At 41.4% G+C, this 27,642-nt stretch overlaps 1 protein-coding gene across 1 annotated transcript in view; it reads right to left on the bottom strand.

The window, feature by feature from the left end:
• Positions 1-229: 229 nt before the first annotated feature.
• Positions 230-27,642, bottom strand: part of bpnt2 (3'(2'), 5'-bisphosphate nucleotidase 2) — a 39,911-nt gene continuing 12,498 nt past the window's right edge. The window contains exons 2-5 of the mRNA XM_041190465.1: positions 26,053-26,215; positions 5,312-5,407; positions 3,586-3,747; positions 230-2,365 (exon numbers count right to left, since the gene is read on the bottom strand). Of these exons, the coding sequence (XP_041046399.1) occupies positions 2,091-2,365; positions 3,586-3,747; positions 5,312-5,407; positions 26,053-26,215 (696 nt within the window). The 3' untranslated portion in view covers positions 230-2,090. The remainder of the gene's footprint in view (positions 2,366-3,585; positions 3,748-5,311; positions 5,408-26,052; positions 26,216-27,642) is intronic.

Genomic DNA, 27,642 nt, shown 5'->3' with positions numbered 1-27,642 from the left:
TGCTTAATACGTATTTTGATTTTAATGGTAGCAGGTAGGTCATGAATTGCATCCCCTGCACCTAAAAAACAAGGCATGTGAATTCCTAGCTCCATGCCCTTTCCCTAACACAGGGGCACTAAGGCTAACTGGAAGCTCAAACCATTGGTTTGTCTGAAATTAGGTCATTTAGTAGACAAACCTGGAACCTGTTGGTCTGGTTATCCCACAATGAGTTTGGAGTCATTCAAAAGGCTAAGATATAAATTTTTATCAATGGCATACTCAAAACCAAAAGTATTCATGTCTATTATATGACCTGAACAAGAAACATTATTTTCAAAATGTAGAGAACTTAAGTTATTGATAAAAATTAATATGACACAATGCAACCATTGCAGATAGAAGAGCTGCAAACTGAAGCACTTTCTACTTGAGTTCTTAAGCTGTGCAAGAACACAAAGTTGGAACTCTAAGAACAAATGAAAACCAATATTTTATGCAAGAGATCTTTAAAAAATAGCGAGGTCACTTGTTATATTTTTAGCAATAGCACACAAAATGAAAGCATTATTCTTAATACCACAAATACCTCAATCTACATAGAAGAACTAGACCAGTGAATAATTGTGTGGCTTTGTCTGAAAACAAATAGCATACAGACAGGAACACAAATAAAGAATACAAACAAAGCAAAAAGAAAGTCAATAAACAAGATTTGCTGCATTTAGTTGAAGGCTACACAATTAAAAGAACAATAGTAATGTTCTGCTCAGTTGTTACAGATCTGCAAAATTCCCAGTACACACAATCAGAACCGTTTGATCCAAATTTCGATTCTTCCAGCTTTGTGCCCGTTATTGCAGTTGTTCCTTCAATGTTTACTTTCAACAATTATTCAAAGTCAAAAAATTGTGCTTGAACTGCAAGTCACATCTATATTGGACTTTTTTAAAAAATATATAAAAAATGACCATACGACTAGGTTTTTAAATCTTGACTTAAAATAATCCCTGATGAGTGCCCTTGATGGCCTACTGGGTTAATACACCACCTGAAATGGTATGTAGCACGAGGTACGAGGTACAAGATTCAATCCCCAGTATGTGCTGAGTTGACTGATTTCGTTGGGGCAATAATAAAAGTTCTATAGCTGGTTTTAAAGTTCAGGGAGGATTCCCATGCCTGATCACTACTCAGAGGTGGCTGCTAAAAGCGTTAATAGCCTGTCACAAACTATCAAGGCTCACTCACAAAGACTAACATTTGTCTAATGTACTGAGGGCTGTCAGCTCATCTGTAATCAATCACAAAACATCAGTGCCTTCAGGAAATGAGGGCATAGCAGAAATCCCGAGTTTGCTAAGATTATCCTATCCAAGGTGCTCACATATCTCTTCATTCATTATTGCCTAATTAGAACTTGCTAAATGTTCAATAACATTTTAAATAAAACACTAGTGCTGTAATAAATAATCAATTTCAGTGTGAATATTCATGATTTTATGCTAGAATTTAAAAATTAAAAAGAAAAAATATGTTGTGGAATAGCTCAGCAACAGAAAAGCCTTAGTGAGCCTTTACTCATTTACAACAAGTTATGGGGCATGTGTCCTAGGCCATAAGAAAAGAAACAATTTCTCTATGTGGTTCATTTCAATTCCAGTTTTTGTAAAGAAGTCATTTAAAAAAGAAATCAGTTTTCATCTTAACAGTCATCCTCTGAGTTAGAAGGGGGGAAAAAATCTAGTTCTGAAACAGTAGCTTAAACATCAGCTGAATGTAATGGACGTGGAACTATAGGTTCTATAATTCTGCAACCATAAGTTATTAACTTAAACATTTTGTAAACATTCACATTAATACATTAAATTTGGCTAAGTTCATACAAAACAAATAATGTTCTTCATCAGCCCAAACCTGCAATTCTTAAAGTCAGGATCGGTCCTACTAATATCTAGTTTGTTGCTCTACATAGCCATCCACACCTAATCTTGCCTTCACACACATAAATCAGCATAATGATCCAAAAGAAAACCAGGATAAAAGTTAATTCATGACAATTATGAACACTTTTTTGCTTTTACATTGCAACAATTAGTTAGGAAACTCTACTGGGTTTTAATAGATTTCAAGTTTGGCAACTTTTCAAGCAACATCTTGTGGGAGACACCAATACTGGCAACAATTCCATCTTCATTCAGCTCAGTATCAGTATAATCAATAGATCTTCCTTCGAGAGTAGTCATTTGACCACCAAGTGCTTCCAAAAGGGCATTGCCAGCGCAGATATCCCACTTCTTGATATTAGTTACATGAAGGTACACATCAGCATGGTCAGGCTGCTTATCATCAGGTATATTTAGCAAAGACAGCACTTTATAACCTAAAAAAAACAAAATTTTGTTAAAACTTTATATGAACTCAAGTTCAAGATGTAATAAAAAGGACACAGTTCTCAATGACTAAGAGTTTGCTCCATTTTTTTCAGGCGAAGGTTTTGAACATTTGCCCAGTATGCTTGATCTTAGCTATATCAGCATTTGCACTGCTTTTACGTTACAATTAATTAGCATTACACAAAATGCTATTGAAAAGCCACCAGTAACCCTCTCAAAGCAAGTAAAATGAATAGGATGTTGAGTGCTCAAGCAGTAATGCACATGAAATGTAGGCCTAAACCTTCCAATCTCTGGATTGTCAGAGATGAAATGTACGTTGGAAGATGCACGTCGGGACCCTGCGGAAGTGCTAATGCTAGCTACACATGTGAATTACCCAGGAAGCTTAAACTTCTAACGTGCTGACTTCCTGTTTCCCAGTACCCTCCACGGATATTTCCCACCCTGAGCTTAGGGTGGATGCTTGGGCCAGATGTGCGGGACTTACCTGTATATTTATCTTGGAAACGTTGGATAGTTTAATACCTTGTCTAACTCGGCGGTCAGCCAAGGTAACTCAATTGAGCACCACAGCCGACTCCCCCTCAACCAGGCCCAACTATCCACCCACCCCCATCCCCACCACCCTGCGGCCAGACCTGATCGTCCTCCACCTCATCCGCTCACAGTTACTGAAAATCTTTTAAAACTTACCTGAATAAGGCAGCTATTATCGTGATAAGGGGGCAGGTGCTGTCTCCTTGCTCCAACTCTCCTGTACTCACTGGACTTATTTAGAGAGCCTGCGCTGATCGATTTCTGCTTCAGCTAAGATCACAATCTATGGCTGAAAACAGGTAGTATTATGGAGTCAGAGAAAACTTTGCAGGCAGCTGACTGGAAGGTCTAGGCCGTAGTGCTCATACCGGACTGTCAGCTAACAACATGTGTTTGATATCAACATGTCTAATCAGATTTGTAACGCCAACAAAGGATTTGTACATTCTCTCTCTCTCGCTCTTTGGGCAATGCAACTACAAGAACAAAATCACTCATCTCCTGTTGTTTGCATTACTAACTTTTCACTAAATTAATTATCACTGGTCTTCTCTTGAATTAATACAAGAGAAATTTTTAGTAATAATTTAAGTACCAAAAGCTTTTAATGAATTACAATAAACTGAAAAAAGACTAAAAATGATTCTTATTTTTCAACCAATCTTACCAGCCCCTCCAGCTTCTTTAATGTCACTATCATTTCCAAATGCCTTTTGGGCAAATGCTTTTGCTGTGCCTGTATGTGACCGGGAAATTATAATTTTTGGTTTCTTCTCATTGTATGATTTACGCATGCTCACATTTGATCCTCCATGTACCATTCCCCAGGCTGTCAGACAAAGAAAGAGTTAACATTAAGACAAGCAGGAAATTCCATAATTTATTTTGTAAAATAATGTATTCTTAATATTCAGAAATTGTACACACTGCATACACTTGTGTAAAAGTTGACTCCATTACTTTTTGCCTTAAAAAACTGATTTTTCATATGCCTTGTGTAAAAGTCAAAGCTAGCTTTTCAGGGATCAAACTGCATTATCAATTTACTCCTACTGGTAATTTAAAGTATATGCGGGAGCCTTTAGATTTTCCCTCTGCCAATACTAGTAGCAATCTCTCAGCCAATCAACAAGACTAAGGTGTACCACATGATCTATCGCTATGCCTTTGAGAAAGACTGACAATCACGCAGCTCAATTTGAAATGAAAGCTGTAGAAATCGCTGAGAAGACTAAATAATTTGCAGCAATGAGTGTTTAATGTTTCCAAGAAAATAATTAAAATATGGTGGATAGCACAAAATTAAAGCTGATGGTCATATTCAAGCACAAAGAAATTCCAGAAAGGCATTGTTGTCCACACTCATGAGAAAGATGGGATGGATGGAGATGTTTGGAAGAAATCAAAGGAATTTGAAATTTGAGACCAGGAGGACTAAACAAAAAAAAAGTTTGCTCACCTGGGATATGTTCAATCCCACCTTGCCGATGATGTGGTCCGTGATGCAAGATCAACGAACAACAACATGGCATTAATTCCTGGCAGTCTTATAAATAAACTTTTGAAGGACAGTATCCAAAAGGTTTGGAACAATTGGATGTTGGAACGTGGAAAAAACGTTAACTAACGGGTGGAAATATGCAAGCACCCTCAGTACCAACATTGTATCAATGGATCATAGATGCATGAAATAAACTTGATCCCAATATTGTCAAAAAATCATTTATAGACTGTGGAATACCACGTGCATTCAATGCTACAGAGGACAATTACTTGTGGAACGGTGATGCCAAAGTTAGCGGTAGTACCAATGATGATGATTTTGAAGACTAGGAAGATCCATATAATATTATATAACCAGCTGTAGGGACGAATTGTTTGGTGATTCAGATGGTGATCAATGACTTGAAGGATGTTGTAGATAATTCATCATGGTACATGTTTTGTTGTGTTGGATGAAATGTATACAGTTTGCAATGATACAAAATAAATAAATGAGAATTAATATGAATTCTTCAGTGTTGTTGGTGTTCACTTTATTTAATTGTGACTGTTTTTTTTAGGCCCAAATCAAGCACCCATGTAGATCCCTCAAAAATTATTTGTGTAAAAGCAGACCCCATGACCTTTGGCCTAAAAATCAGGTCTCAAAAATTCGACTTTTATATGTGCATGTATGCTATATGCCCACTTCCTGGACATTTTACTAAGTTGCTGGAATGTTTAAAATCTTTAATTTACCCAGAGTCCAGAGTTCTGACTATGTTTATAATCCAGTAATTGTACCTACACTTTTAAAAATACAATAGGGAAAAATAAAAATGGAAAAATTGAAAAAAGCATACAGTAAATTGAGTACAGAATGATTTTTCAGATATAAATGCTTTCCATACCTGTAAAATCAGCAAATGGCTTATGGATTACTCCAATCACTGGTTTTCCATTCACAGCAACACACACCATAGTGGTGACATAGTGTAAAAGTTTTTCTGCACAAAGACAAAAAAAGAAGATAATTTTCCCTAGATTTTTCTTTAGTGCCGCACAATGCATTTCATTTTGAATTCCAATTTGTTCTACAGTTGCCAGAAATTGCATGTTAATTTTCCACTTCCTTTTAAAGACAACACTGGAAATGTTCAATATTAGGTCTCAAAAAAAAGCCATTTCACAGTTTAGAAATGCAGCACAGGATTCCACAAAAATCTGACGAAGTTCAATTGAGTTTCATGAGAACGGGAGCTCATACCTACATAAATATTTTCTGTGTAAAGCAACCAAGTTTCTTTCTGAGCCTTACAGACAAATTCATACTTGGTTTTCTCAGTCCTATAAGAATTTTACTTGGATTGTTATAACATTGAAAGCAGTGGTAGTGTCTTACTTATTCAAGTAGACTGAATGTCTAGTTAATGAATTTAGCAAGGTGGATGTTTGCATCAGGATTCCACTTGATTATGAACTGCTGTAAAGCCGGTGATAGATGTACTGTTTCTGTCAGGCACTGGAACCCAAAACGTTAGCAAAATTGACCTGAAATGTTAACTCTATTTCTCTCTCCACAGATATTGGCTGAGCTACTGAGTATTTCCAGCGTCTTTTGTTTTTATTTCAGATTTCCAGCATCTGCAGTATTTTGCTCTGACATTCTGCAGAACAAAAGCTGCTGTGATGTTTTAAAAAGAAGTCCAATTTCAGAAATTATACTTTTAACGTATACTGGATACAGTGTTATTCATTATACAGTAATATGTAGAAATTAGTGGTTCCTACCTTCTTTCCACATCTGGCATACTATTTTAGTTTTGATTTTGCTAGTGGTGTGCATTGCATTGTAAACTGGTAGATAATTAATTCCCACATAATTAAGTCTGAGATAATAATCCACATATAGACTGGAAAATTCAGGTGGGCAAATGTAGCCTTGGTGAGGAGTTCATAGAACGTTCCCAGAATAGTTTCTTGGAACAGCATGTTCTGCGGCTAACCAGAGAACAGGCTATAGTAGACCAAATATTGTGCAATTAATTAATGGTCGCATAGTGAAGGCGCCCCTAGGTAGCAGCGACCATAATATGCTCGAATTTTACATTCAGTTTGAGGGAGAGAGGAGTGGGTCTCAGACAATGTTTTTAAATGTAAATAAAGGCGATTATGAGGGCATGAAAGCAGAGCTGGCTAAAGTGAATTGGCAAATTAGGTTAAGGGATGGGTCAATAGAGACGCAGTGGCAAACATTTAAGGTGATATTTCAGAATACACATAGATAGATTCCAAAGAGTAAGAAAAATTCCAAGGGACTGACACACCATTTGCGATTAACTAGAAAAGTTAAAGACAGTATTGTTAGGGGGAATACAGTAAAAATTTATTGAAAGGGAATTACTTAGAATCTCCAGGCAGCCAGTGCCATCAAGTACATTAACAGTTAAGGGTTATCAGATGAAGCTTGCACACCCTTAGGGCCTGCAATCATCAGAAAGGCCTTGGGAGCCAGACTGGAGATGGGGGATGAAAACAAGATAGATTAAGTGTGCTCTTCAACAGGTAAGGAAAGGACAGATAGTCCAAGCTTTGATAGGGGGAGAAGGCTCTGCCGGGTGAAGGGGGAGTGTATGTACCTGAAACCAAAGATATCTGTTTAATGTAAACCTATATGCTGACAAGATTGGAATCTGAACAATGTTCTTGTATGTGATCAGTGATGTATAAATAAGCTGTATACTTGTAATTTGGTCGAGTGCTACCTCAAGCTGCTTTGAGGTGATTCTCTCCTTGCAATTGCTCAAATAAATGATCGTACCTGTACGTGGGCCTCCTGTGGTTTGTTTGTCAAAAATACCACAAAAATTGGCGTATTCGGCAGGATACTCGGATCGGATCCTCGGGATGGCTCTGCAAAGTGGGTGAGTGTACTTTATTTATCACCCGTGGTTAGTGCAGTAAGCCTACCCGAGAACGGTCCGGTTGAGTATCAAAAGAATTGGGAGACGACTCAGGACAGGAGGCGGAGCCACGGTAGCGGGCTAGCGGTGCCGAAGCCGCGCAGGGAGACCGGACCACTACCAAGAGAGGAGGTGGAGCTGCGCTGGCAGGCTACAGTTTGAAATAGAACCATAGTTGAAGCCGTGCAGGGGCCAGACCCCTGGGGAAAACAAGTAGACTGCAAGTAACTGAGATGTCAGAGCCACGCGAACTAACTACGCAGAGACAGATGGAATAGAAGAATAGAATGCTGTCAGGAAAACAAGAAAGTGCTATGGAACTCAGCTGGGGAGTGGCGGACTCCAACACAAGGTTCGTAGCAGAACAACAGTCAAAATTAATCAAGAAAGTGCAGAAGTATGGGTGGAATCCACAGGGAACCCCCAAAAAGCAAAAACAATGGTTGGTAGAGCAGAAGAAGGATAAGGAAAAGAAGTGGGTGATGGTTATTGTTACCTTGTATTTACAATCGTGTAGATGGATTAATACTAAGGTCCACTTAAAAAGAATCGAACACCGATTCTTCTGTACAGTGTGGCTTGCAGTGGCGGAGTTAGACCCAGATCAATGGAAGCAACGTGGGCAATGGGGCATCCTGTGTTGGCAAGTGGCCAGAGTCTGGGCACAACATAAACATGATTGCGGTAGGGTTAACATAACCCCCACACATATCCCATGGCTAGAACACCCTGCAAGGAAACAATACCCCTTTAAATTGGAAGCACAGAATGCAGTGTGGGATATCATACAGAGTTTAGAGCAGAACGGGATAGTTAGGAGGACAATCCACCACCAACTCCCCCATTTGGCCTGTTTAGAAACCGGATGAGTCGTATCGACTGACAATTGACTATACAGCTTTAAATGAAGTGAAACCTAGGGAACACCCAATAGTAGTGGGTCCTGCCACCAAATTCAACAACTTAGGATTGGGCAACGCAATCTTTTTGGTCCTAGATGCTGCAAATGGATTTTGGGCTATACCGTTGGATGAGAATCCCAGAATTAATTTGCTTTCACGATAGGACACCGACAGTGCGCCTGGACCCGCTTGCCGCGAGGTTTCCACAATAGTCCAGCCATTTTTCATTAGGTAATGTGCGATGCGATGAACCATGCAGAGCTGGATGAGGGCAGTGTAGTGATCCAATATGTATCATCTTTTAATTGCCTCAAAAATGGCTAAGAGACACATGGGGGCGCTGTTACATATCTAAAAGTTATTAGAAGCAGCCGGATTTAAAGTAAGTGTAAAGAAAGCCCAGCTGGGAAAGCAGGTGGTGCAGTACTTGGGTTATATGAAATCACAAGGGGAACGAGAGATTCCCCATAGCCAGAAGGAAGCTATAGAAAGAATGCCAAGACCCGTAGAGTGCGAGGGGTTAGGCAAATCTTGGGACTGTCTAATTACTGTAGGGCCTTTGTGGAGGATTTCGCGAAGCTTGCTGCACCCATACAGGAATTAATCAAAAGGGGGAAAGCATCGCAGGATTGCACAGAATAGGGTGGGAAACAAGAAGTAGCTTATACTGCGCTGAAGCGGGCGCTCACCCAAGCACCAGCCCTAGGGTTGCCCTGCATGGGCGAAGTGGTTCATCTCTATACCATAATGAGGGAGGGTTTTGCAGTGCGGTGCTGACCCAAGAGCAGGGGGATCGGATGAGACCCGTGGGGTATTTTTCAACAAAACAGTCACCTGTAGCTGGTGGGATGCCTTGGTGCGTAGCAGCAACTGACTGTGCATCTTGGGCCATGAAAGCCTGTGAACCTACGGTAATGACTGGGGACCTGGTACTGCACACAAAACACATTATAGTGGAATTACACAACACAGGAAAATTGAGAACAGTCTTGGAAAATAGACAAGCAGCTTGGGAAGCTATGTTACTCCTGAGAGATAAATTGGTTGTAATAGTTCACGATTTAGGAACTAACCCAGCAGGGGGGTTTACTGTTAGAAGGGAAGGAACATGTTATTGAACTTGAACATGATTGTTCCCAGAAGATAGATGAGGAGAATCCGAAAGCACTGAGGGAAAATGAGTTAGAAGATGCAGACCTGTCCCTGTTTGCAGATAGTTCCTGTATGTATGTGGATGGGATCCCATGTACTGGATGAGCTGTGATGGATGGAGAAGGATGGATCTTGGGCAGGGGAAAGTTGACAGGTAACTTATCAGCTCAAGTAGCGGAGTTAGTGGGATTGAAAGAAGCTCTGCATATAGCAAAAAGAACAGATATTTATATAAACAGCAGGTACGCCTTTGGGGTAGCACATGATCATATGGTTGCCTGGAGCCGCAAGGTTAATGTCACATCGGGAGGAAATCAAGTGCAGCACGAAGCGATAGACAGAGACCTGATAGAAGCCGCAACCCTACTATTAGAGGCAGCCGTAATAAAAGTCAAAGCCCATCAGAAGGTAGTGGACCCCATCGAGTTGGGCAACCAACATGCAGAAGAAGCGGCTAAAAAGGCAGCAGCCACCAGCCCAGAGTATCTGATGGCAGTAATGTGAACATAGTGGATTTGCACTGAGATACTTAGAAAGAGGAGAAAGGACAGTGGGAGGAGCAGGGTGCAATTGAAGGCACAGATGGAGTTTGGCGGGAGGAAGGGAAGGTAGTAGCACCCCAGTGTATCCAACAGAGTCTTATGTAGATATACCATGGGAACTCTCACCATGGAAGGGAAGCTACGTTAGGACGGATAGGCAGGTGCTGGTGGTGGTGAGGAATGGGAAGAGGTGTAGCCAAATATGGCTAGCAGTGATTAATATGCGTACAACATAATCCGGGTAGGCCCATCAAAATTTGTATGTCGCACCAACCTCGGCCGAGGGGTCCCTGGGAACAGATACAAATATACTTTACAGGACCCCTCCCACCGAGCCGAGGGAAAAACTGCTGCCTGGTTATTATCGATCAATTCACGAGATGGGTAGAGGCTTTTCCCACGCAGGGCCATTCAGCCACAACTGTGGCCCGGATATGTTAGAGGAAGTAATTCCATGCTGGGGAATACCCTTACAGATGGATTCAGATCATGGTACGCATTTTATGGGGCGCATACTCAAAGAAATATATAGGTGGCTGGGAATCAAACAGAAGTTCCATGTCCCCTATCACCCACAGAGCTCAGGCATGGCTGAACAAATGAACAGTATCCTGAAGCGAGCATTGGCAAAGGCCATCCAGGATACAGGAAGGGACTGGGCAGATTTGTTACCCAGTATTCTGATGGGACTTCAGGCAACACCTAACAGAATAACGGGATTAACTCCATAGGAGTTGATGACGGGAAGAGCGATGAGATTACCAAGGGATGTCATAACTGGCAGTGAGGAAGTGGGACCGATGAGGGAGAGATTGAAGCAATTTGTTCGGGAGCTGTGCAGGCAGCTTCGCAGGCTAAGGCAGGAGGCTAACTATCAGCAGATCACACGGGACTTAGACGTGGAAGTTAGGTCAGAACAAGCTGAAGTGCCTGGCATAGGGGAGGTGATGGTTAAAGCTGCTCCCGAAAAACCTGGGTTGGCACCCAAGTGGGTGGGACCGTATGAGGTAATCATGACCAGTGATACATGCGCATGCGTGGACTTTAGGGGAAAGGGGTGCTGGAAGCACTGGTCACAACTGAAGCATTTTATTAACTGATTCTATCCACAGAACTAATCTCAACTAGGGCGGGTAATCTGCTCAAGTTCACAGAATGTTAATTACGATGTCGGCGTTCGTGGGCATGGCAGTACTGGCAACAAGGTTGGGGTTAATCACAGCTCAGCCTGCACTGCAGGAGAGACTTTGGTACAGCACAGACAGGGCCGAATGTGGCACACAGCATGGAATGCTCGATGTAACAGTAGAAGAACAAGTGATTTTGAATTGTAGCAAGGGCTTGCTTTAGATCGGGCGAGGAAGTGTCAGGGATATGACATGCACAGGCAGTTGGTGGGGGCTGTTCAGGAAAGCTAGCTACCCTGCTTGAAGGTCATGAGGTGACCATCAATAAGCTGATCGGGATAGGGAAAAATATTTCAGATGAAGCAAGCAGAAATGATGTTTGCAGCACATATGGATCCTGGGCACTGGAACAAGCCTGAGAGAATTTAAGACAGATTAATGGAGGGGTAGTTCCTTTATGGGTAACTAATGAACATTTATTTAATCTTTCACGACAAAAGGATCATGACTTGACTGGTTGCCAGCTCAGAGATTCAACACATGTATATAGAATGAATGTTGAACATATAGTGAATAATAATACGCTAATAGGCATGGTCTTAGTGATACCTGTTATATCTATGTCAACACCCGGCAGAACATTACATAGAATAGAAAATATTCGGGTGATACAGTGGGATTATTATATTAGGTACCATGACATTCCGCCATATGCAGTAGACAGAAGGGAATGTAGTTAGCACCACATTGGAAGGGTCTGGCATAGAAGCCACAGCAGTAGTATGCGCACATCCAATATATGAGATGGAAGAAGCAAGGTGCGGATTTAAAGCAGCAGCAAATTGTACAACGGAGACTATATGGGCTGCAAAAGAACCGACCCATGTTGCGTATATAGGGAATGGGAGATATTTTATTACCACACGGCAGCAAAAGATCCAGTATGGGAGCAACCGGATGTGCTCCATCCACAATCAGTGTGTCCGCAGGTGCCGGCAAGGGTGCGGAAGGTGGAACTGGTTGAAATATACAAGAGAGGAGCGGCTACTATTCAGGTCATGGAAAGCCTTAAGGATAACCTAACACAGTACTTGAACCAGTTCTCCTAAGAAATTCCCTCATTACCAGAGCACCTAAACGCAATTCAGAATCAGGCTCAGCAGGGATCAGTGCTGGGACCTCAACTGTTTACAATTTCTATAAATGACTTGAAGGGATGGATGGGATGGTTGCCAAATTTACTGATGACACAAAGATAGGTAGAAAAGTAATTTGTGAAGCGGACATAAGGAGGCTACAAATAGATATAGATAGGTTAAGTGAGTTGGCAAAGATCTGACAAATGGGGTAAAAATGTGGGAAAATGTGAAACTGTCCATTTTGGCAGGAAGAATAAAAGGTGTATTATCTAAATGGTGAGAGATTGCAGAGCTGTGAGATGCAGAGGGATCTGGATGTCTTAGTGCATGAATCGCAAAAGGCTAGTGTGCAGGTACAGCAAGTAATTAGGAAAGCAAATAGAATGTTATCATTTATTGCAAGGGGAATTGAATACAAAAGTAGGGAGGTGAAGTTGCAGTTACACAGAGCACTAGTGAGACCACATCTGGAGGACTTTATACAGTATTGGTTACCTTATTTAAGGAAGGACGTAAATACATTGGAAGCAGTTCAGAGAAGGTTTACCAGGCTCATACCTGGAATGGGCTTGGTTATCTTATGATGAAAAGTTGGACAGGCTAGGCTTGTATCTGCTAGAGTTAAGAGTAAGAGGTGACTTGATTGAGACATATAAGACCCTGAGGGGACGTGACAGGGTGACTGTGGAGAAGATGTTTACTCTCGTCGGAATCTAGAACTGGGGTCACTTTAAAAATAAGGGGTCGCCCATTTAAAACGGAGATAAGGCAAAAATTTCTCTCTCAGAGGGCTGTGAATGTTTGGAACTCTCTTCCTGAAAAGGCAGTGGAAGCAGAGACTTTGAATTTTTTTAAGACAGAGGTGGATAGATTCTCAGTAAGCAAAGGGGTGATAGGTTATCAGGGGTAGGCGGGATGCAGATTTGAGGTTACTATCAGATCAATCATTATTAAATGGCGGAGCACGCTCAAGGGGTCGACTGGCCTACTATTTGTTGGTATGTACGTTCATATGACACATAACATGATTAGATGCAAAGGTGCATCAGAACTATTTCAATGCCTGATATGGTTTCTGCATATTATTGGTGCAAATAATTAATTTCAATGTCTGTCTTTATCATTGTTTTCAGCATGTCAGTGCTGGACTCATGTTTACAGATGGTATCACTAAGATGTATCTGCATATCGAGTAGTATTTGCATATCAAGTAGTAAGTAATCAATGATAAGCCTTGATAAATGGTGGAGATGACTTTGAAGGGGGAAACGTATTATTACAGGCAGTGTGCTTGCTGTTTTGGAGCAGGCAGAGGTGCAAGCATTGCAGGGTAATACTGTCAAAGTCAAACAGGGAACAGGTAATGTAAAAGAATGATGTGATCAACCATTTTGAAAGCTGAAGAGAGCTGGAAGAAGACCAGGAAAGATATGTACCAAGATCAGTTATATAGAACACATTAATTTGATTATTCTGGTGAAAGTCAAATTACAATATTCAAATACCAGAACTATGTAACCAGGAACCAAATGGATGCTTGAATCAATCTTAATGTTATTACTGATTAGTTATTGTGATGAACTGACCACATTTTACCAAAAGGATTTTCTGCAGCAAGGACCTGCCATAGCAACTCTCACTTCCTCCCTCAGATGAACACCTGCTCACTGGCCCAAAATGTTGTATTTCTGTGGGAGACTCAACTCACCTCCCCCTCACAAAATGGTGATATAGACCGTACAGATTAACAAGCAACCTGTTTTCCCATTCACCCTGGAAATGAGCACCTCAGGTGAAAATGTCAACTTCATACTGATAAAGGAGGAATAATGGGAGAACTGATTATAATTTTCAATGTTTATGCCCACAATGTTAACTGCCCCACAACACCATTCCTCCCATTCACACAATGAAGGCCACACTGATGAAGGGAGATCTAAATGTATCCTCCAACCCCAGATTTTCAATAGATGATATGAGCTGCCTAGAAAAAAACAACCATAAACATTAAAGGACGGCTGCCTTTAAAATCTTGGGATTCCACTCTATTGATATAAGTGCAGCAAAGAGGAACCCTTGCACAAGGCTGGAGATTCCATTCCAAACTCCAGGAACTGGATTATTTACATTGCCTGAGCTTGCAAGGGATCAACAATGAAGGGTGATCCAAAGCAGAATTCTCCACAGGTCCTAAGGTTTGTTTTAATATACTGTCTATCCCATATTGGAGCCACTGTAACTAGAGAAGGCAATCAGTCTTCTCCAGGGTGAATTGTCTTACTGGAGTTAGGATTGGGACATTTAAAAAGGTTCAGAGGGACTTACACTATGTCTCCACTGATTTCTGCTGGAGTACTTAGGATATAGAGAAAGGAATTTTCCAGGAAAGATCTGCTCATGCATACTCTGACCAAATTTTCAAGCTTTGGTTAAAATGTAGCAGAGTCAAGAACTGGCCTATTTCCTGATCTCATCTGACCCCACTCCTGTTGAGCATAACTGATACTTACGCCCTCGTCATTCACAGGAATTTCAGGTCAATGTAACATCTACACCTGTTGAACACCTGGAGAATCAGAGAATCTCAGAATTTTAACGGCACAGGAGGCCATTCGGCCCATTGTGTCAACACCGGCTGTCCAAATGAGCATTATGCCCTAGTGCGAACGCCCTAGCTTTTGCCTTTTGCATAGTCATAGCTGACAATGGTCCCTATTTAGCAGCTCTTTGCTTGAGGTAGGTGTGATTATTTCCAAAGGATAGTCCGTTCTAAAATACCTTTTTTCAGATTGAATCACTTTTCATTCATGGACAAAAGAACTGAACTCCACAGGTGAGGTGAGAGTGATTGCCCTTGGCATCAAGGCAGCATTTGACTGAGTGTGGCATCAAAGAGACCTAGCAAAACTGGAGTCAATGGGAATCAGGGGAAAGATTCTCTGCTGGCTGGAGTCATATCCAGCACCAAGGAAGATGGATGAGGTTTTTGGGGGGTCAATCATCTTAGTTCCAGGACATAATGCAGGAGTTCCTCTGGGTAGCGTACTAGGCCCAAACATCTTCAACTGCTTCATCAGTGACCCTCCCTCCATAAGGTCAGAAGTGGGGATGTTCACTGATGATTGCACAATGCTCAGTGCCATTCGTGACGACTCAGAAACTAAAGCAGTCCATGTCCTGGAGAACATTCAGGCTCAGGCTGATAAGTGGCAAGTAACATTCACGCCACACAAGTGGCAGGCAATGACCATCTCCAACAAGAGAGAATCCAACTATCTCCCCTTAACATTTAATGGTGTTACCATCGCTGAACTCTCCACTATCAACATCCTGGGGGTTGCCATGGACCAGAAACTGAACTGGACTAGCTATATAAATACTGTGGCTACAAAAAGGTCAGATGCTGGGAATTCTGCAGTGAGTAGCTCACCTCCTGACTCCCCAAAGCCTGTCTGTCATATACAAGGCGCAAGTCTAGGGTGCGGTGGAATACTTGCCACTTGCCTGGATGAGTGCAACTCCAACAACACTCAAGAAGCTTGACGCTATCCAGGACAAAGTAGCCTGCTTAACTGGCATCCCATCCGCCATCTTCAACATTCACTCCCTCCTCCACAGTGACAGCAGTGTGTACCATCTATAAGAAATACTATAGCAACTCACCAAAGCTCCTACGACAGCATCTTCCAAACTCGTCACCTCTACCACCTAGAAGGTCAAGGGCAGCAGATGCATGGGAACACCACCACCTGCAAGTTCTTCTCCAAGCTGCACACTATCCTGACTTGGAAATATATCACTGTTCCATCAGTGTCACTGGGTCAAAATCCTGGAACTCCCTTCCTAACAGTACTGTGGGTGTACCTACACCACATGGACTGCAGCAGTTCAAGAAGGCAACAGCTTACCACCACCTCAAGGGCAATTAGGGATGGGCAATAAATGCTGGCCTACTCAGCAATGCCCATATCTCAAGAATGACTAAATAAAGCTGTGCATCTTTCCCACTGCATATATTATTGCTTTCTTCTCTGCCAAGTAGCACAGCCAACTCTGAAAGGTCTAGTGCAAAAGAAAACAACTCCAGGCCCATCGTAGAAAACAGTCAACCAGAAAGCAGCTAAACAGCCTAGTCAGCAGCAGGTGAATACCTCTGACACAGAACAGTATTCACTAGAATGAGCAGGATCATGAGCCAGGAAAACCTCAAGTATACGTCTGCAAAAACAAGCACACAAGTAAAAAGCACAGGGTATGTGAACCTCTGAACTCGCTGAGACTAACAGGCATTTTAGCCTAACTGTACATCTCACTGAATAGGAAATACCATACCATTAGCTTTCCTGCCCAAAACTCTCATAAATGACAAAGTCATTGGACTCCCCAGTCTCTGCCAAGCAGTATTATATTTCTCTAGTTGACACTCATCTTTGTTAAATTATTTAATCACATTGAAGTAACAAGCTTCTTCTTTCAAGACAAAGTAACTTAAATTTATATAGCACCTTTAGTGTAATAAAATTTCCTAAGGTGCTTGCAGCTGCCATAGTGATACTCAAAAGACACAATGGCCACATTATCTGCTCATCTTGGATTCTATCCCTGTTCAGGATGGACTATAAAATGCCAGCAAGGGCAAAGTCACCAAGCTGGAAGTGGCACCCCAGACATAGCTCACGACACCCAAACAAGGTTCATATAGTGCTACCTCTCAGGAGACAACATTAGACGCTCAAAGCATGTATTGTAGTACTATAACTGCAACATAACACCCTTACCCAGCACTCTCACTAGACATAGAAGGCATTGAATGAGTGGAGTGGTTAATCTTGTGAATTACATTTAGATGAATGGGCTTCAGTGTTGCAGTCAGAAGATGATGAAAATTCTATACTAGAGCCCCATGTCTGCTAGATGCAAATGCCTCCAGGTCTCCAGTGTTCTTCTTTAACCAGAAAATAGTTCCAGATCTTTCTCATGCCCCATTCTCTCAGCTTTAGCTATAAAATCTCAGTTAGCAAGCATCAGAGCAAATCAGAGTTGAGACTAGAGAAAAAAACAAAACATTACTGCATGCAATTACATCCTACTCTATGAAATTAACCCCACCATGTCCCTCCCTGACATCTTCTGAAAAATGTTTGCTGAATTAAAATGTGATTCCCTTCCCAAGTGCTTAACAAAAGATCATGGAGTTCAGCCATGAAACAAGCTTAACTGCTTTTCAACAGAGGGCATGTCCCTCATACCGACTAGGCCTTCATACATCAGCAAGTCCCACTCCTTCACATGGTCAAAGTCAGGCTTCTAATACCTAAGAACAATTGTAACCTTTCTTCACAACACCGCATCACCCTCACCTCTCTAAAACCCTCGCCAATCCCTGCAAATGCGCTCCCCTATAAAAAGAACCTACCCCACCTCATGTTGGTAGCAGACATGGACAGATAGCATAAACTACTCATATTTCTCCAGGAGTGCATAACCACAATAAAAATGAATGTCTCCTCTAACCATTTCAGGTGCTACCACTGTAGGGACCCAACCTTGCAATTCTGAAACCAGGACTGGATCATCTTATAGGCAGGCAAGATACATAAAAATGTCAGTTCCCTAAATTAGAAAGGGAGCTCAGTTTTTTCATCTAATTGCTGGGCTAGGAGGCCAGGGTCTCTTAGGTAACCCTACTGCTGCCCAAAGCACCACAGAAAATATAAATAAAGGCCCAAAAAGGGCCAATCAAAATAATGGTGGACTGAAAGGAGATCTGCATCTCCTTGGAAATCCCTCAAATCCTTTGATCTTCATTGGATGTCATAGGAGCTGAATGTGAGATGGGCCAGTGAGGGAAAAATCTCACTCAAGCGAAAAGCAATTTAGGGGACATCTGAGAGCATGAGATTGTCACAAACCAATCATAGGAAGGACAGGACTGCCAAATAGGATTTGACAGGCCTCAGTCTGATGGTAGAGTATCACAGGAAAACAGTACACAGCAATCAGTCAGTCGAATTTGAAAGAATCTTCTCCTGGCTAGCCCACCTCCATTCAAGTGCCTGCTTCAGTTCCAGTCATCATTTTCCCCACATTTCAGTATTATCCCAATTAAAAAACAAAATTCCTGACTCCAAGCACCACTCTTCTGCCTCGAACGCTTCAGAAGTTAAGTGGTTGTTCACCAGTAAAGATGACAAATGCTTCATAGTAAAAGATCATGATTACAGCAGGAACTAAATACATGATAGACAAGCTGGGATAGCAAATTACAAGCAGCACATCTTGGTCCAATACTGGACTAGTTTAGCAAGCTGCCAAGAACACAGGCAAAAATATGCTTTATTTTACATTCTGTTCAAGGCACTAAGTGGCAGAGCACAATCTTCAACATTAATTCTGTTTTTTCTTCCTTTCCCCTAAGCTTTCTTTCATTTTAAATAACTCCATTCTCCAATGATTTCTGTGCTCTTCTTTGCAAGTCCATTCTATGCTATTTACTTTGTTAGGAACTAGAGATAACTTAAGTTATATTTGTATTTGGGGCCATTAGGAATGAAGTTTAATATGTGTTTCTGCATTGGTGTGCTAAGAACAGGGGAAACTTAAGTTTTTGTTTCACTTTAAGAGATGTCTGTATTTTAATTAGGTTTTACAACTCTTGAAGGGAAGGTAAAACAAACAAGGTAGAAAAAAAAACTGCGCTGTCGTTTAGCAACAGGAAGCCCACGTAGAACTGAAAGCAGCTCGAGCGCAGTTGGTCAGTGTGCTCTGAAGTTGAAAGGAGTTGCCAGCAGAAGCAGTACAGGAGAGAGACAGATAGCAGGTCCCAAACTAAAGGTGAAACCAGCTGCCAGGAGAAGCTGGACAGGAGGGAGCTTCAGGAAGCAGGTTTCCCCACAGAACAGAAGAAGAGGGGTCCCGAGAAGATCTTCTAGTGAAAGGAAGGGCAGGCACCTGGAAAAGGTCCTGGTAAGTGAAGTTAAAAATAAGGGGCAGAGCGAAAGGCTCCAAGTTTAAACGGAGAAGCTGCAAGGCGCAGAGTTAAAGCAAAATAGACTTGTGAGAAGCCAGAAGATCCAAGGAGACAGCTGAAGGTCTGTAACTCTTTACTATGGGCATGTGAAACAATGGTGTTCTGTTGGCACGGCTGAGCATATGAGAGAGAGTGTGGGAAAGGAAGTTTAAATGCACATGACGATCCAGGGGAGAAGAACATCGGAAGGAGAGTTCGAAACCCTGGAGATGGACCCTTCTAGAAGGCGTCTGAGAGAAAACGGCAGTTTGGAAGAAGATTCCAAAGCGAGTTCTTTGAGAGTGGAGAGTGGAAACTCACATATGAAAGACAGAGTTTGAGTGGCTCACAGTGTGACAAGCATCTGGGGGAGTTGAGAGTTCAATTGCAACTGTTTGGGGTGGCAGCTGTCACTTGGCTCCAGAGCGTGCTGTGCCTGACCGCAGGTTACCTATTGGTTTACATGGGCCGTGTGCTTACTATGAACATTAGAGTATAAGATAGCTTTTTTTAAACTTGTGCTATCCTTACAAATCTATATATATATCTATAAAAAGGTATAGTAGCGGGTGAAGGAGTATTGTAATATAGGTCATCTTTTCCTGTTTAATAAATGTTTTATTCTTTTGTTACATATCCACCAGCTGACTCCTGTGACTCCAGTAGCCACTCTCCACATAGCTAAACAAAAAAAAATAGAAGTTAGGAACTATCAAACCAGATTTCACTTGGGGTCTCGCTTGCCCAATAGTAACATCAGCTGGGGTCATAACAACATCCCCTACTCTTGTTTAAAAACCTCATTCTGCTTAATGAGACACGCTGTTTTAAAGTATTTTGAGAACTGTTCTTTTAAAGATTCTTTTCAGCTTGGTAAAAGTTTTAAAATATCATGTCCTCCAACTCCCATGGGAGATCTATAATTAAGAATCTTGCATAAAACAACCAGTACCTGTCCACAAACTTTACCTCCTGCTGTCACAATTTCTGGAAAAAAATTACAGTGTAAAATCTGTACAATTTACAATGGAATTTTTTTAAACATGCAAACTGTTGTCTGTAGCTGAACACCCTGGCCACCAGATGGTGTGGAGGCTCAAGTTTCCTAATGGTCACCTGGCATTTCCATGGCCGTTCGTCTGATCATCTACTGTAACATCAAAGGACCCACAGCACTATCATCTTTATAGTGGTATATATCAATAAGTTGCTGCTTATCTTAGCATAGTAACCAACTGTAAAAACATAATAACTTAAGAAATAGGAACAGGAGTAGACCATTCAGCCTCTTGAGCCTGCTCCGCCTTTCAATAAGATCATGGCTGATGATCTTGTGTTTCGATTTCCACATGCCCATCTAACTCTGATAACCCTTGATTCCCTTGCCCAAGAAGAATCTATCTACCTCTGCCTTAAAATTATTCAATCACACCCCCTCCACCACCTTCTGAGAGAGAATTCCAAAGTCGTACAACCCTCAGAAAAGATTTCTCCTCATCTGTGTCCTAAAAGGGTGACCCCTAATTTCAAAACAGTGGCCCCTAGTTCTGGACTCACCCACAAGAGGAAACACCCTTTTGACGCCCACCTTGTCAAGGCCGTTCAGGATCTTGTATGCTTCAAACAAATCACCCTTCACTCTACTAAACTCCAGTGAAAACAAGCCCAGTCTGTCCAACCTTTCTTCATAAGACAACCCACTCATTCCAGCTATCAATCTAGTAAACCTCCTTTGAACCACCTCCAATGGATTTACATCCATCCATAAATAAGACTAACACTGCACACACTATGCGAGATGTGGTCTCACCAATGCCCTTTATAACTGAAGCACAACATCCTTACTTTTATGTTCAATCCCTCTCATAATAAAGGACAGCATTCCATCAGCCTTCTTAATTACTTGCTGTATCTGTATACTAACTTTCTGTGACTCGTACTAGAACACCTAGATCACGCTGCACCTCAGAATTATGCAGACATTCTCCATTTAAGTAATACTCTGCTTTTTTGTTCTTCCAGCCAAAGTGAACAACTTCACATTTTTCAACATTAAACTACATTTGCCAGATCTTTGCCCACTCACTCAACCTAGCTATATCCACCTGCAAGCTCCCCATGTCCTCTTCACAACATACTTTCCTACCTATCTTTGTCTCATCTCCAAATTTAGCTACCATGTCTTCACTCCTCTCATCCAAGTCATTGATGTAAAAAGTTGAGGCCCCAGTACAGACCCCTATGGGCCTCCACTCGTCACATCCTACCAATCAGAAAGAGGCAAATATGTTATCCACTACACCCATGCGTTTTTATTTTCCATTATAATCTTTGATTTGGCACCTTATCAAATGCCTTCTGGAAATCTAAGTGCACTATGTCCACAGGCTCCCATTTATCCACTGCTGAAATGTTTACTTCTTCAAAAAAAACTCCAATAAATTGGGGAAACCATGCTGACTCTTCCCTTTTGCCCTGAGCTCTAAGTCCTCAGCTACAATGGTCGATAACTTCCTTTCTCCTGTTCACCTCCTGATTTGCAGCTATTACTGGAATGTTTTTTTATATCCTCTACAGTAAACACAGAAGCAAAATTTTTATTTGTTCCTTATTATCTACTGTTAACTCCCCACTGTCACTCTTTAGAGGACCAACACTCACTTTTCTTACTCTTTTCCTTTTCAAATATCTATAGAAACTCTTGTTATCCATTTTTACATTTCTAGCTAGCTTCCTCTTATACTCTAATTTCTTTCTCCTGATTAGCCTTTTAGTCATTCTCTGCCATTCTTTATATTCTGTCCAATCATCAGTCCTGCCACTCATCTTTGTGGAAATGTATGCTTTTTCCTTAAGTTTGATGCTTTCCCCAACATCTTTAGTTAACCACAAATAATAGGTCCTCCCCTTAGAATTTTTCTTTATAGTAGGAATGTACTTATTCTGAATACTCTGAAATATCCCCTTAAATGTCTGCCACTGCTTCGCTATTGATCTATCCTCTAGCCTAGTTTCCCAGTTCACTTCAGCCAGCTCAGCTTTTATCCTCACACAGCTGCTCTTATTTAAGTTTAAGATACTAGTCTTAAACCCGCTCTCCTCCCTTTCAAACTGGATGTAAAATTCAATCATATTGTGGTCGCTACTACCTTGGGATGCCTTTACTCTGAGGTCATTAATTAATCCTGTCACATTACACAATACCAAGTCCATATAACCCATGATTATTGCTGTCCCTTTATCACAAGCACACAATATTTTCTCTTGAATACTTTGTCCTATACTGTGGCTGCTGTTAGGGGGCCTCTAGATCACTCCCACTAATTACATTTTCCCCCTACTATTTCTCACCTCCACCCAAACCGATTCTACATCCTGATCTCCTGAACCAAGGTCATCTCTAACTACTGTACCAATGCCCTCTTTGATTAACAGTGCTACCCCTCCACCTTTACCTAGTTTCCTATTCTTCTTGAATGTCATATACCCTTCAATATTAAGGACTCAATCTTTGTCATCTTACAGGTACATCTCCGTAATTGCTATCAGATCATATTTATTTACTTCAATGTGGGCCATCAATTCATTTACTTTAGATAAAAACAAAAAAACTGCGGATGCTGGAAATCCAAAACAAAAACAGAATTACCTGGAAAAACTCAGCAGGTCTGGCAGCATCGGCGGAGAAGAAAAGAGTTGACGTTTCGAGTCCTCATGACCCTTCGACAGAACTTGAGTTCGAGTCCAAGAAAGAGTTGAAATATAAGCTGGTTTAAGGTGTGTGTGGGGGCGGAGAGATAGAGAGAGAGAGAGGTTGGGGGGGGGGGTGTGGTTGTAGGGACAAACAAGCAGTGATAGAAGCAGATCATCAAAAGATGTCAACGACAATAGTACAATAGGACACATAGGTGTTAAAGTTAAAGTTGGTGATATTATCTAAACGAATGTTCTAATTAAGAATGGATGGTAGGGCACTCAAGGTATAGCTTTAGTGGGGTTTTTTTTATATATAATGGAAATAGGTGGGAAAAGGAAAATCTTTATAATTTATTGGAAAAAAAAAAGGAAGGGGGAAACAGAAAGGGGGTGGGGATGGGAGAGGGAGCTCACGACCTAAAGTTGTTGAATTCAATATTCAGTCCGGAAGGCTGTAAAGTCCCTAGTCGGAAGATGAGGTGTTGTTCCTCCAGTTTACGTTGGGCTTCACTGGAACAATGCAGCAAGCCAAGGACAGACATGTGGGCAAGAGAGCAGGGTGGAGTGTTAAAATGGCAAGCGACAGGGAGGTTTGGTCTGTCCGCAAGAATGACCCAAACCTCCCTGTCGCTTGCCATTTTAACACTCCACCCTGCTCTCTTGCCCACATGTCTGTCCTTGGCTTGCTGCATTGTTCCAGTGAAGCCCAACGTAAACTGGAGGAACAACACCTCATCTTCCGACTAGGGACTTTACAGCCTTCCGGACTGAATATTGAATTCAACAACTTTAGGTCGTGAGCTCCCTCTCCCATCCCCACCCCCTTTCTGTTTCCCCCTTCCTTTTTTTTTCCAATAAATTATAAAGATTTTCCTTTTCCCACCTATTTCCATTATATAAAAAAAACCCCACTAAAGCTATACCTTGAGTGCCCTACCATCCATTCTTAATTAGCACATTCGTTTAGATAATATCACCAACTTTAACTTTAACACCTATGTGTTCTATTGTACTATTGTCGTTGACATCTTTTGATGATCTGCTTCTATCACTGCTTGTTTGTCCCTACAACCACACCCCCCCCCACCTCTCTCTCTCTCTATCTCTCCGCCCCCCACACACACACCTTAAACCAGCTTATATTTCAACTCTTTCTTGGACTCGAACTCAAGTTCTGTCGAAGGGTCATGAGGACTCGAAACGTCAACTCTTTTCTTCTCCGCCGATGCTGCCAATTCATTTACTTTGTTGTGAATACTACGTGCATTCAGATAGAGCGCCTTCAGTTTTGTCTTTTTGTTACCTTTGTAACATCTAGTCTTGATGGTCGATGTATTCTTAGATATTTTTCTCCCTGTCCCTTCCTGCCATTCTCTGGCCCTCATTTCTCATATTACTATTCTGCTCTCCTGTCTTGACTCTACACCTTGAATTTCTACCTCAACCCAAGCTTGATCCCTCACCCCTCTTGTTGAGTTCACAGCCCTTTCTACTTCCCTAATTATGCAATTTGCAAGGACACTTGTCCCAGCATGGTTCAGGTGTAAACCATCCCAATGGTTCAGCCCCCAGTTTCCGCAGTATTGATGCCAGTGCCCCACAAACCAGAACCCACTTTTCCTACACCAGTCTTTGAGCCACACATTCATTTCTCTAACCTTATTTGCCCAATGCCAATTTGCATGCGGTTTGGGTAATAATCCAGAGATTATTACCTTTGAGGTTCTGCTTCTTAATTTGGTATGCAGCTCCTCATAATGACTTTACAGAACTTCTTTCCTAGTTCTACCTATGTCATTGGTGCCTATGTGGACCACAACAACTGGTTCCTCCCCCTCCCACTGCAATTTCCTCTCCAGCCCTGTGCAGATGTCCTGAGCCCTGGGACCGGGCAGGCAAGTCGTCTGGACTCTTGCTCTTTGCTGCAGAGAACAATGCCAACCCCTTCACTATACTATCCCCTACTTCCGCTACATTCCTTTTTACTCCCCCACCTCAGCTTGAACGGCTTCCTGTACCACAGTGCCACAGCCAGCCAGCTCACCCACCTTGCAAACTTCACTTTCATGCACACGGGTTGTGAGTACCTCAAACCTGTTTGACAATTGCAAAGTCTGAGGCTCTTCCACTACTGTCTGCTCAGTGTTTGCATTTCGGCTTCCAGATCAATAATCCTGATCCGGGATCTTCAAGTCACTTACACTTCCTGCAGACGTGTTTTTCATGGATCGCCTTGGTATCCGAAAGCTCCCAACATTCTGACGTATATGTTATTTAGTTAATTTACTTTAATTACTTTCTTCCTATGTATGCTACAATTTACTGGTTTTTATTGAATGCTAGTACCACTGACAACTAAAGGTTATATGCTTCTTAACTACAAGGCATGTGTTTTAGATGTGTGTTTAAATTACTTTATTTTAATTGCTTTATCTTTATTATTTGATTTTAATTTTAAAGTTTTCAAATTTTGGTTTATTACTTTAAAGTTTTAGTTCCTTTTATTTACAGATCTACCTTAACTTGCCCATTTCTTCCCACCTCTTGCAGGATCCAAATACAGACAGAAAATCCACCCCAGGCCCATTTTCCCACCTGACAGTAGCAATCTGTAGTCTGAAATATGACTTAGCAGCTCATGACACTATCAAGATCACAGCACACCTAATGTCCTACATTTCAAAATATTACCTTCCCCAACACAAACCCAATTTCTCCCATCTTAAAAGACAGAAGGACAACCAAAGGGTGACATGATATAAGCAGATAGGTAGAGACCAGAAGGGAAGAAAAACAGACAGAAGGGCAGGTGGAGGGGGAAGAGTAAGAATCCCACACACAAAGAGAAATAAGCCCTGAAAGAAACACAACATGAGGACAATAGAGAAGGGAATAAACAGAATGTATCATCAAGATTCACCATGAGTAACGTCAGAGGCAATTCACTGGTTAAGAAAATAAACATAGAACCTAAATAACACTTCAATCATATGATTTTCGTACATATGGTCCAGAATACTAAAGGGAAATGTAAATAATTCTAATCAATAAATGCTACTTTATTAGTGTACATTATTGATTTTAATTCCCAGGCACACAAAATTCATTAATATATATTGTACCTGTATACTCCTGGGTGGCATCAAGCGGATCAATCCAGACCGTTATGCTGTCAGAAGAGACTTCTTCACTTGTGGATGCCTTGTCCAGGATTTCCTTTGGAATTGCATGATCCCATGAAGCAATCTCTGGTGTGGCACCAATATTCCGTTCTTCAGAGAATACCTAATGCAAATGTCACAGTAACTTCCATAAATTGATTTGTCGGTCAACTTCAAAAGCCTTGCAATGTGTGCTATTCCATTAAAGCATTTAACAAAGTAAAACCTGGTATTAATCACTTTTCACATCTATGGCACTTCACTTCATGTCACATTATACAAATGCAGGATATATATTATTAAAAGGTAAACAAGGTTCCCCTTTGGCTGAATGGATAAATGCATCATCTGACGTGATGTTGAACTACACAGTAGGAAGATGGAGATTCAATCTTTGCACTGTGATGAGCTAGCTTATCGCACTCGACATAGTAACAAAGAACACTACAGGTATTCTGGGCTAGTTGGAAGAGAGTTAGAGAAATCTGCCATTAATACTCTGAAGCAAAAAAAAACCTGTGTTCAATAGTAACCAGCCATACACTGTAACAGCATAAGAGATGAAAGGCTTCCAGATCACGTGCTCCAAAAACTATAGAAGGTTCAGGACACAAGTGCAGTGTTTAAGAGAAGTACATGACCATTGTCAGGGGCAGCAGAGGGAGGCAAAACACATAGGTGCAGGGTCGGCTGAGCAACTTGAATTGTTAGATAGGTGAATAGTATTGGGCTAGTGTGAGATAGGCAGTGACAGCAACAGAGTGTGGTGGTCCTGAGCAATGTAATAGCACAGTGGACACTACCAGAGAGTGAAAAACAAATAGACCACAAGAATCGGATTGCAGGAATAAAGAGATTTTGTTGTCAAAGGAATAAATGTATTTTTTTCACAGTCTTGACCCAAAAAGGCATGCTGTTTTCCCTTGCTGTCAAAGTGAAGGAAATAATGGAAAGGGCGTAAAAAGTCTGAAAATCGAGTGGGAGCATCTAAAAATGGTAGTTTACACTGGAACCAATGAAATACATAAAAAATATACTTGAGGTCTTGCAGAGGACATTTATGGAGTTCAAAACTAGATTGAAAAAAAAACAGCTCAAGGAAGGTAATCTCTATATTTCTGCCTTTGTTACATGTTGTTTGGGTTAAGGGGTTTAAGGCGGCCCCAATGCATAGTTTCAGGGCTGTTGTAGAAGAAGGGTTTACATTCTTAGGACATTAGGTAAACAGAACAGTGGGGCTTATACTAATAGAACAGAGGGTTAGAGAGGGCAAGCAGATTAAAGTGCCAAAATACAATAAATCTTATAAACCTCATAATTGTAACAACATACTTAGGAGAAAATTAGATGAATAATTCAAGCAGAGAAAACTACCCAGGGCAATGGTGAGAAAGCTTGGCAATACAATTGGTATTAGAAGACTTAAAGTGCCACACTGAATCATAGCCCTGAAAATCAGGTGTGTTGATGTCAGGTGAGATGTTAAAACTTTATAAAATCTCAAAGCTGACCCGAGCCCTGAGTTTAATAGAGAGGGGACAAGGAGCAAGC

Source organism: Carcharodon carcharias, chromosome 6 (assembly GCF_017639515.1).
Source record: "Carcharodon carcharias isolate sCarCar2 chromosome 6, sCarCar2.pri, whole genome shotgun sequence".
NCBI lineage: Eukaryota > Metazoa > Chordata > Chondrichthyes > Lamniformes > Lamnidae > Carcharodon > Carcharodon carcharias.
Note: the sequence above shows the minus strand (reverse complement) of the source record. Positions and strands in the feature narration are given on the sequence as shown.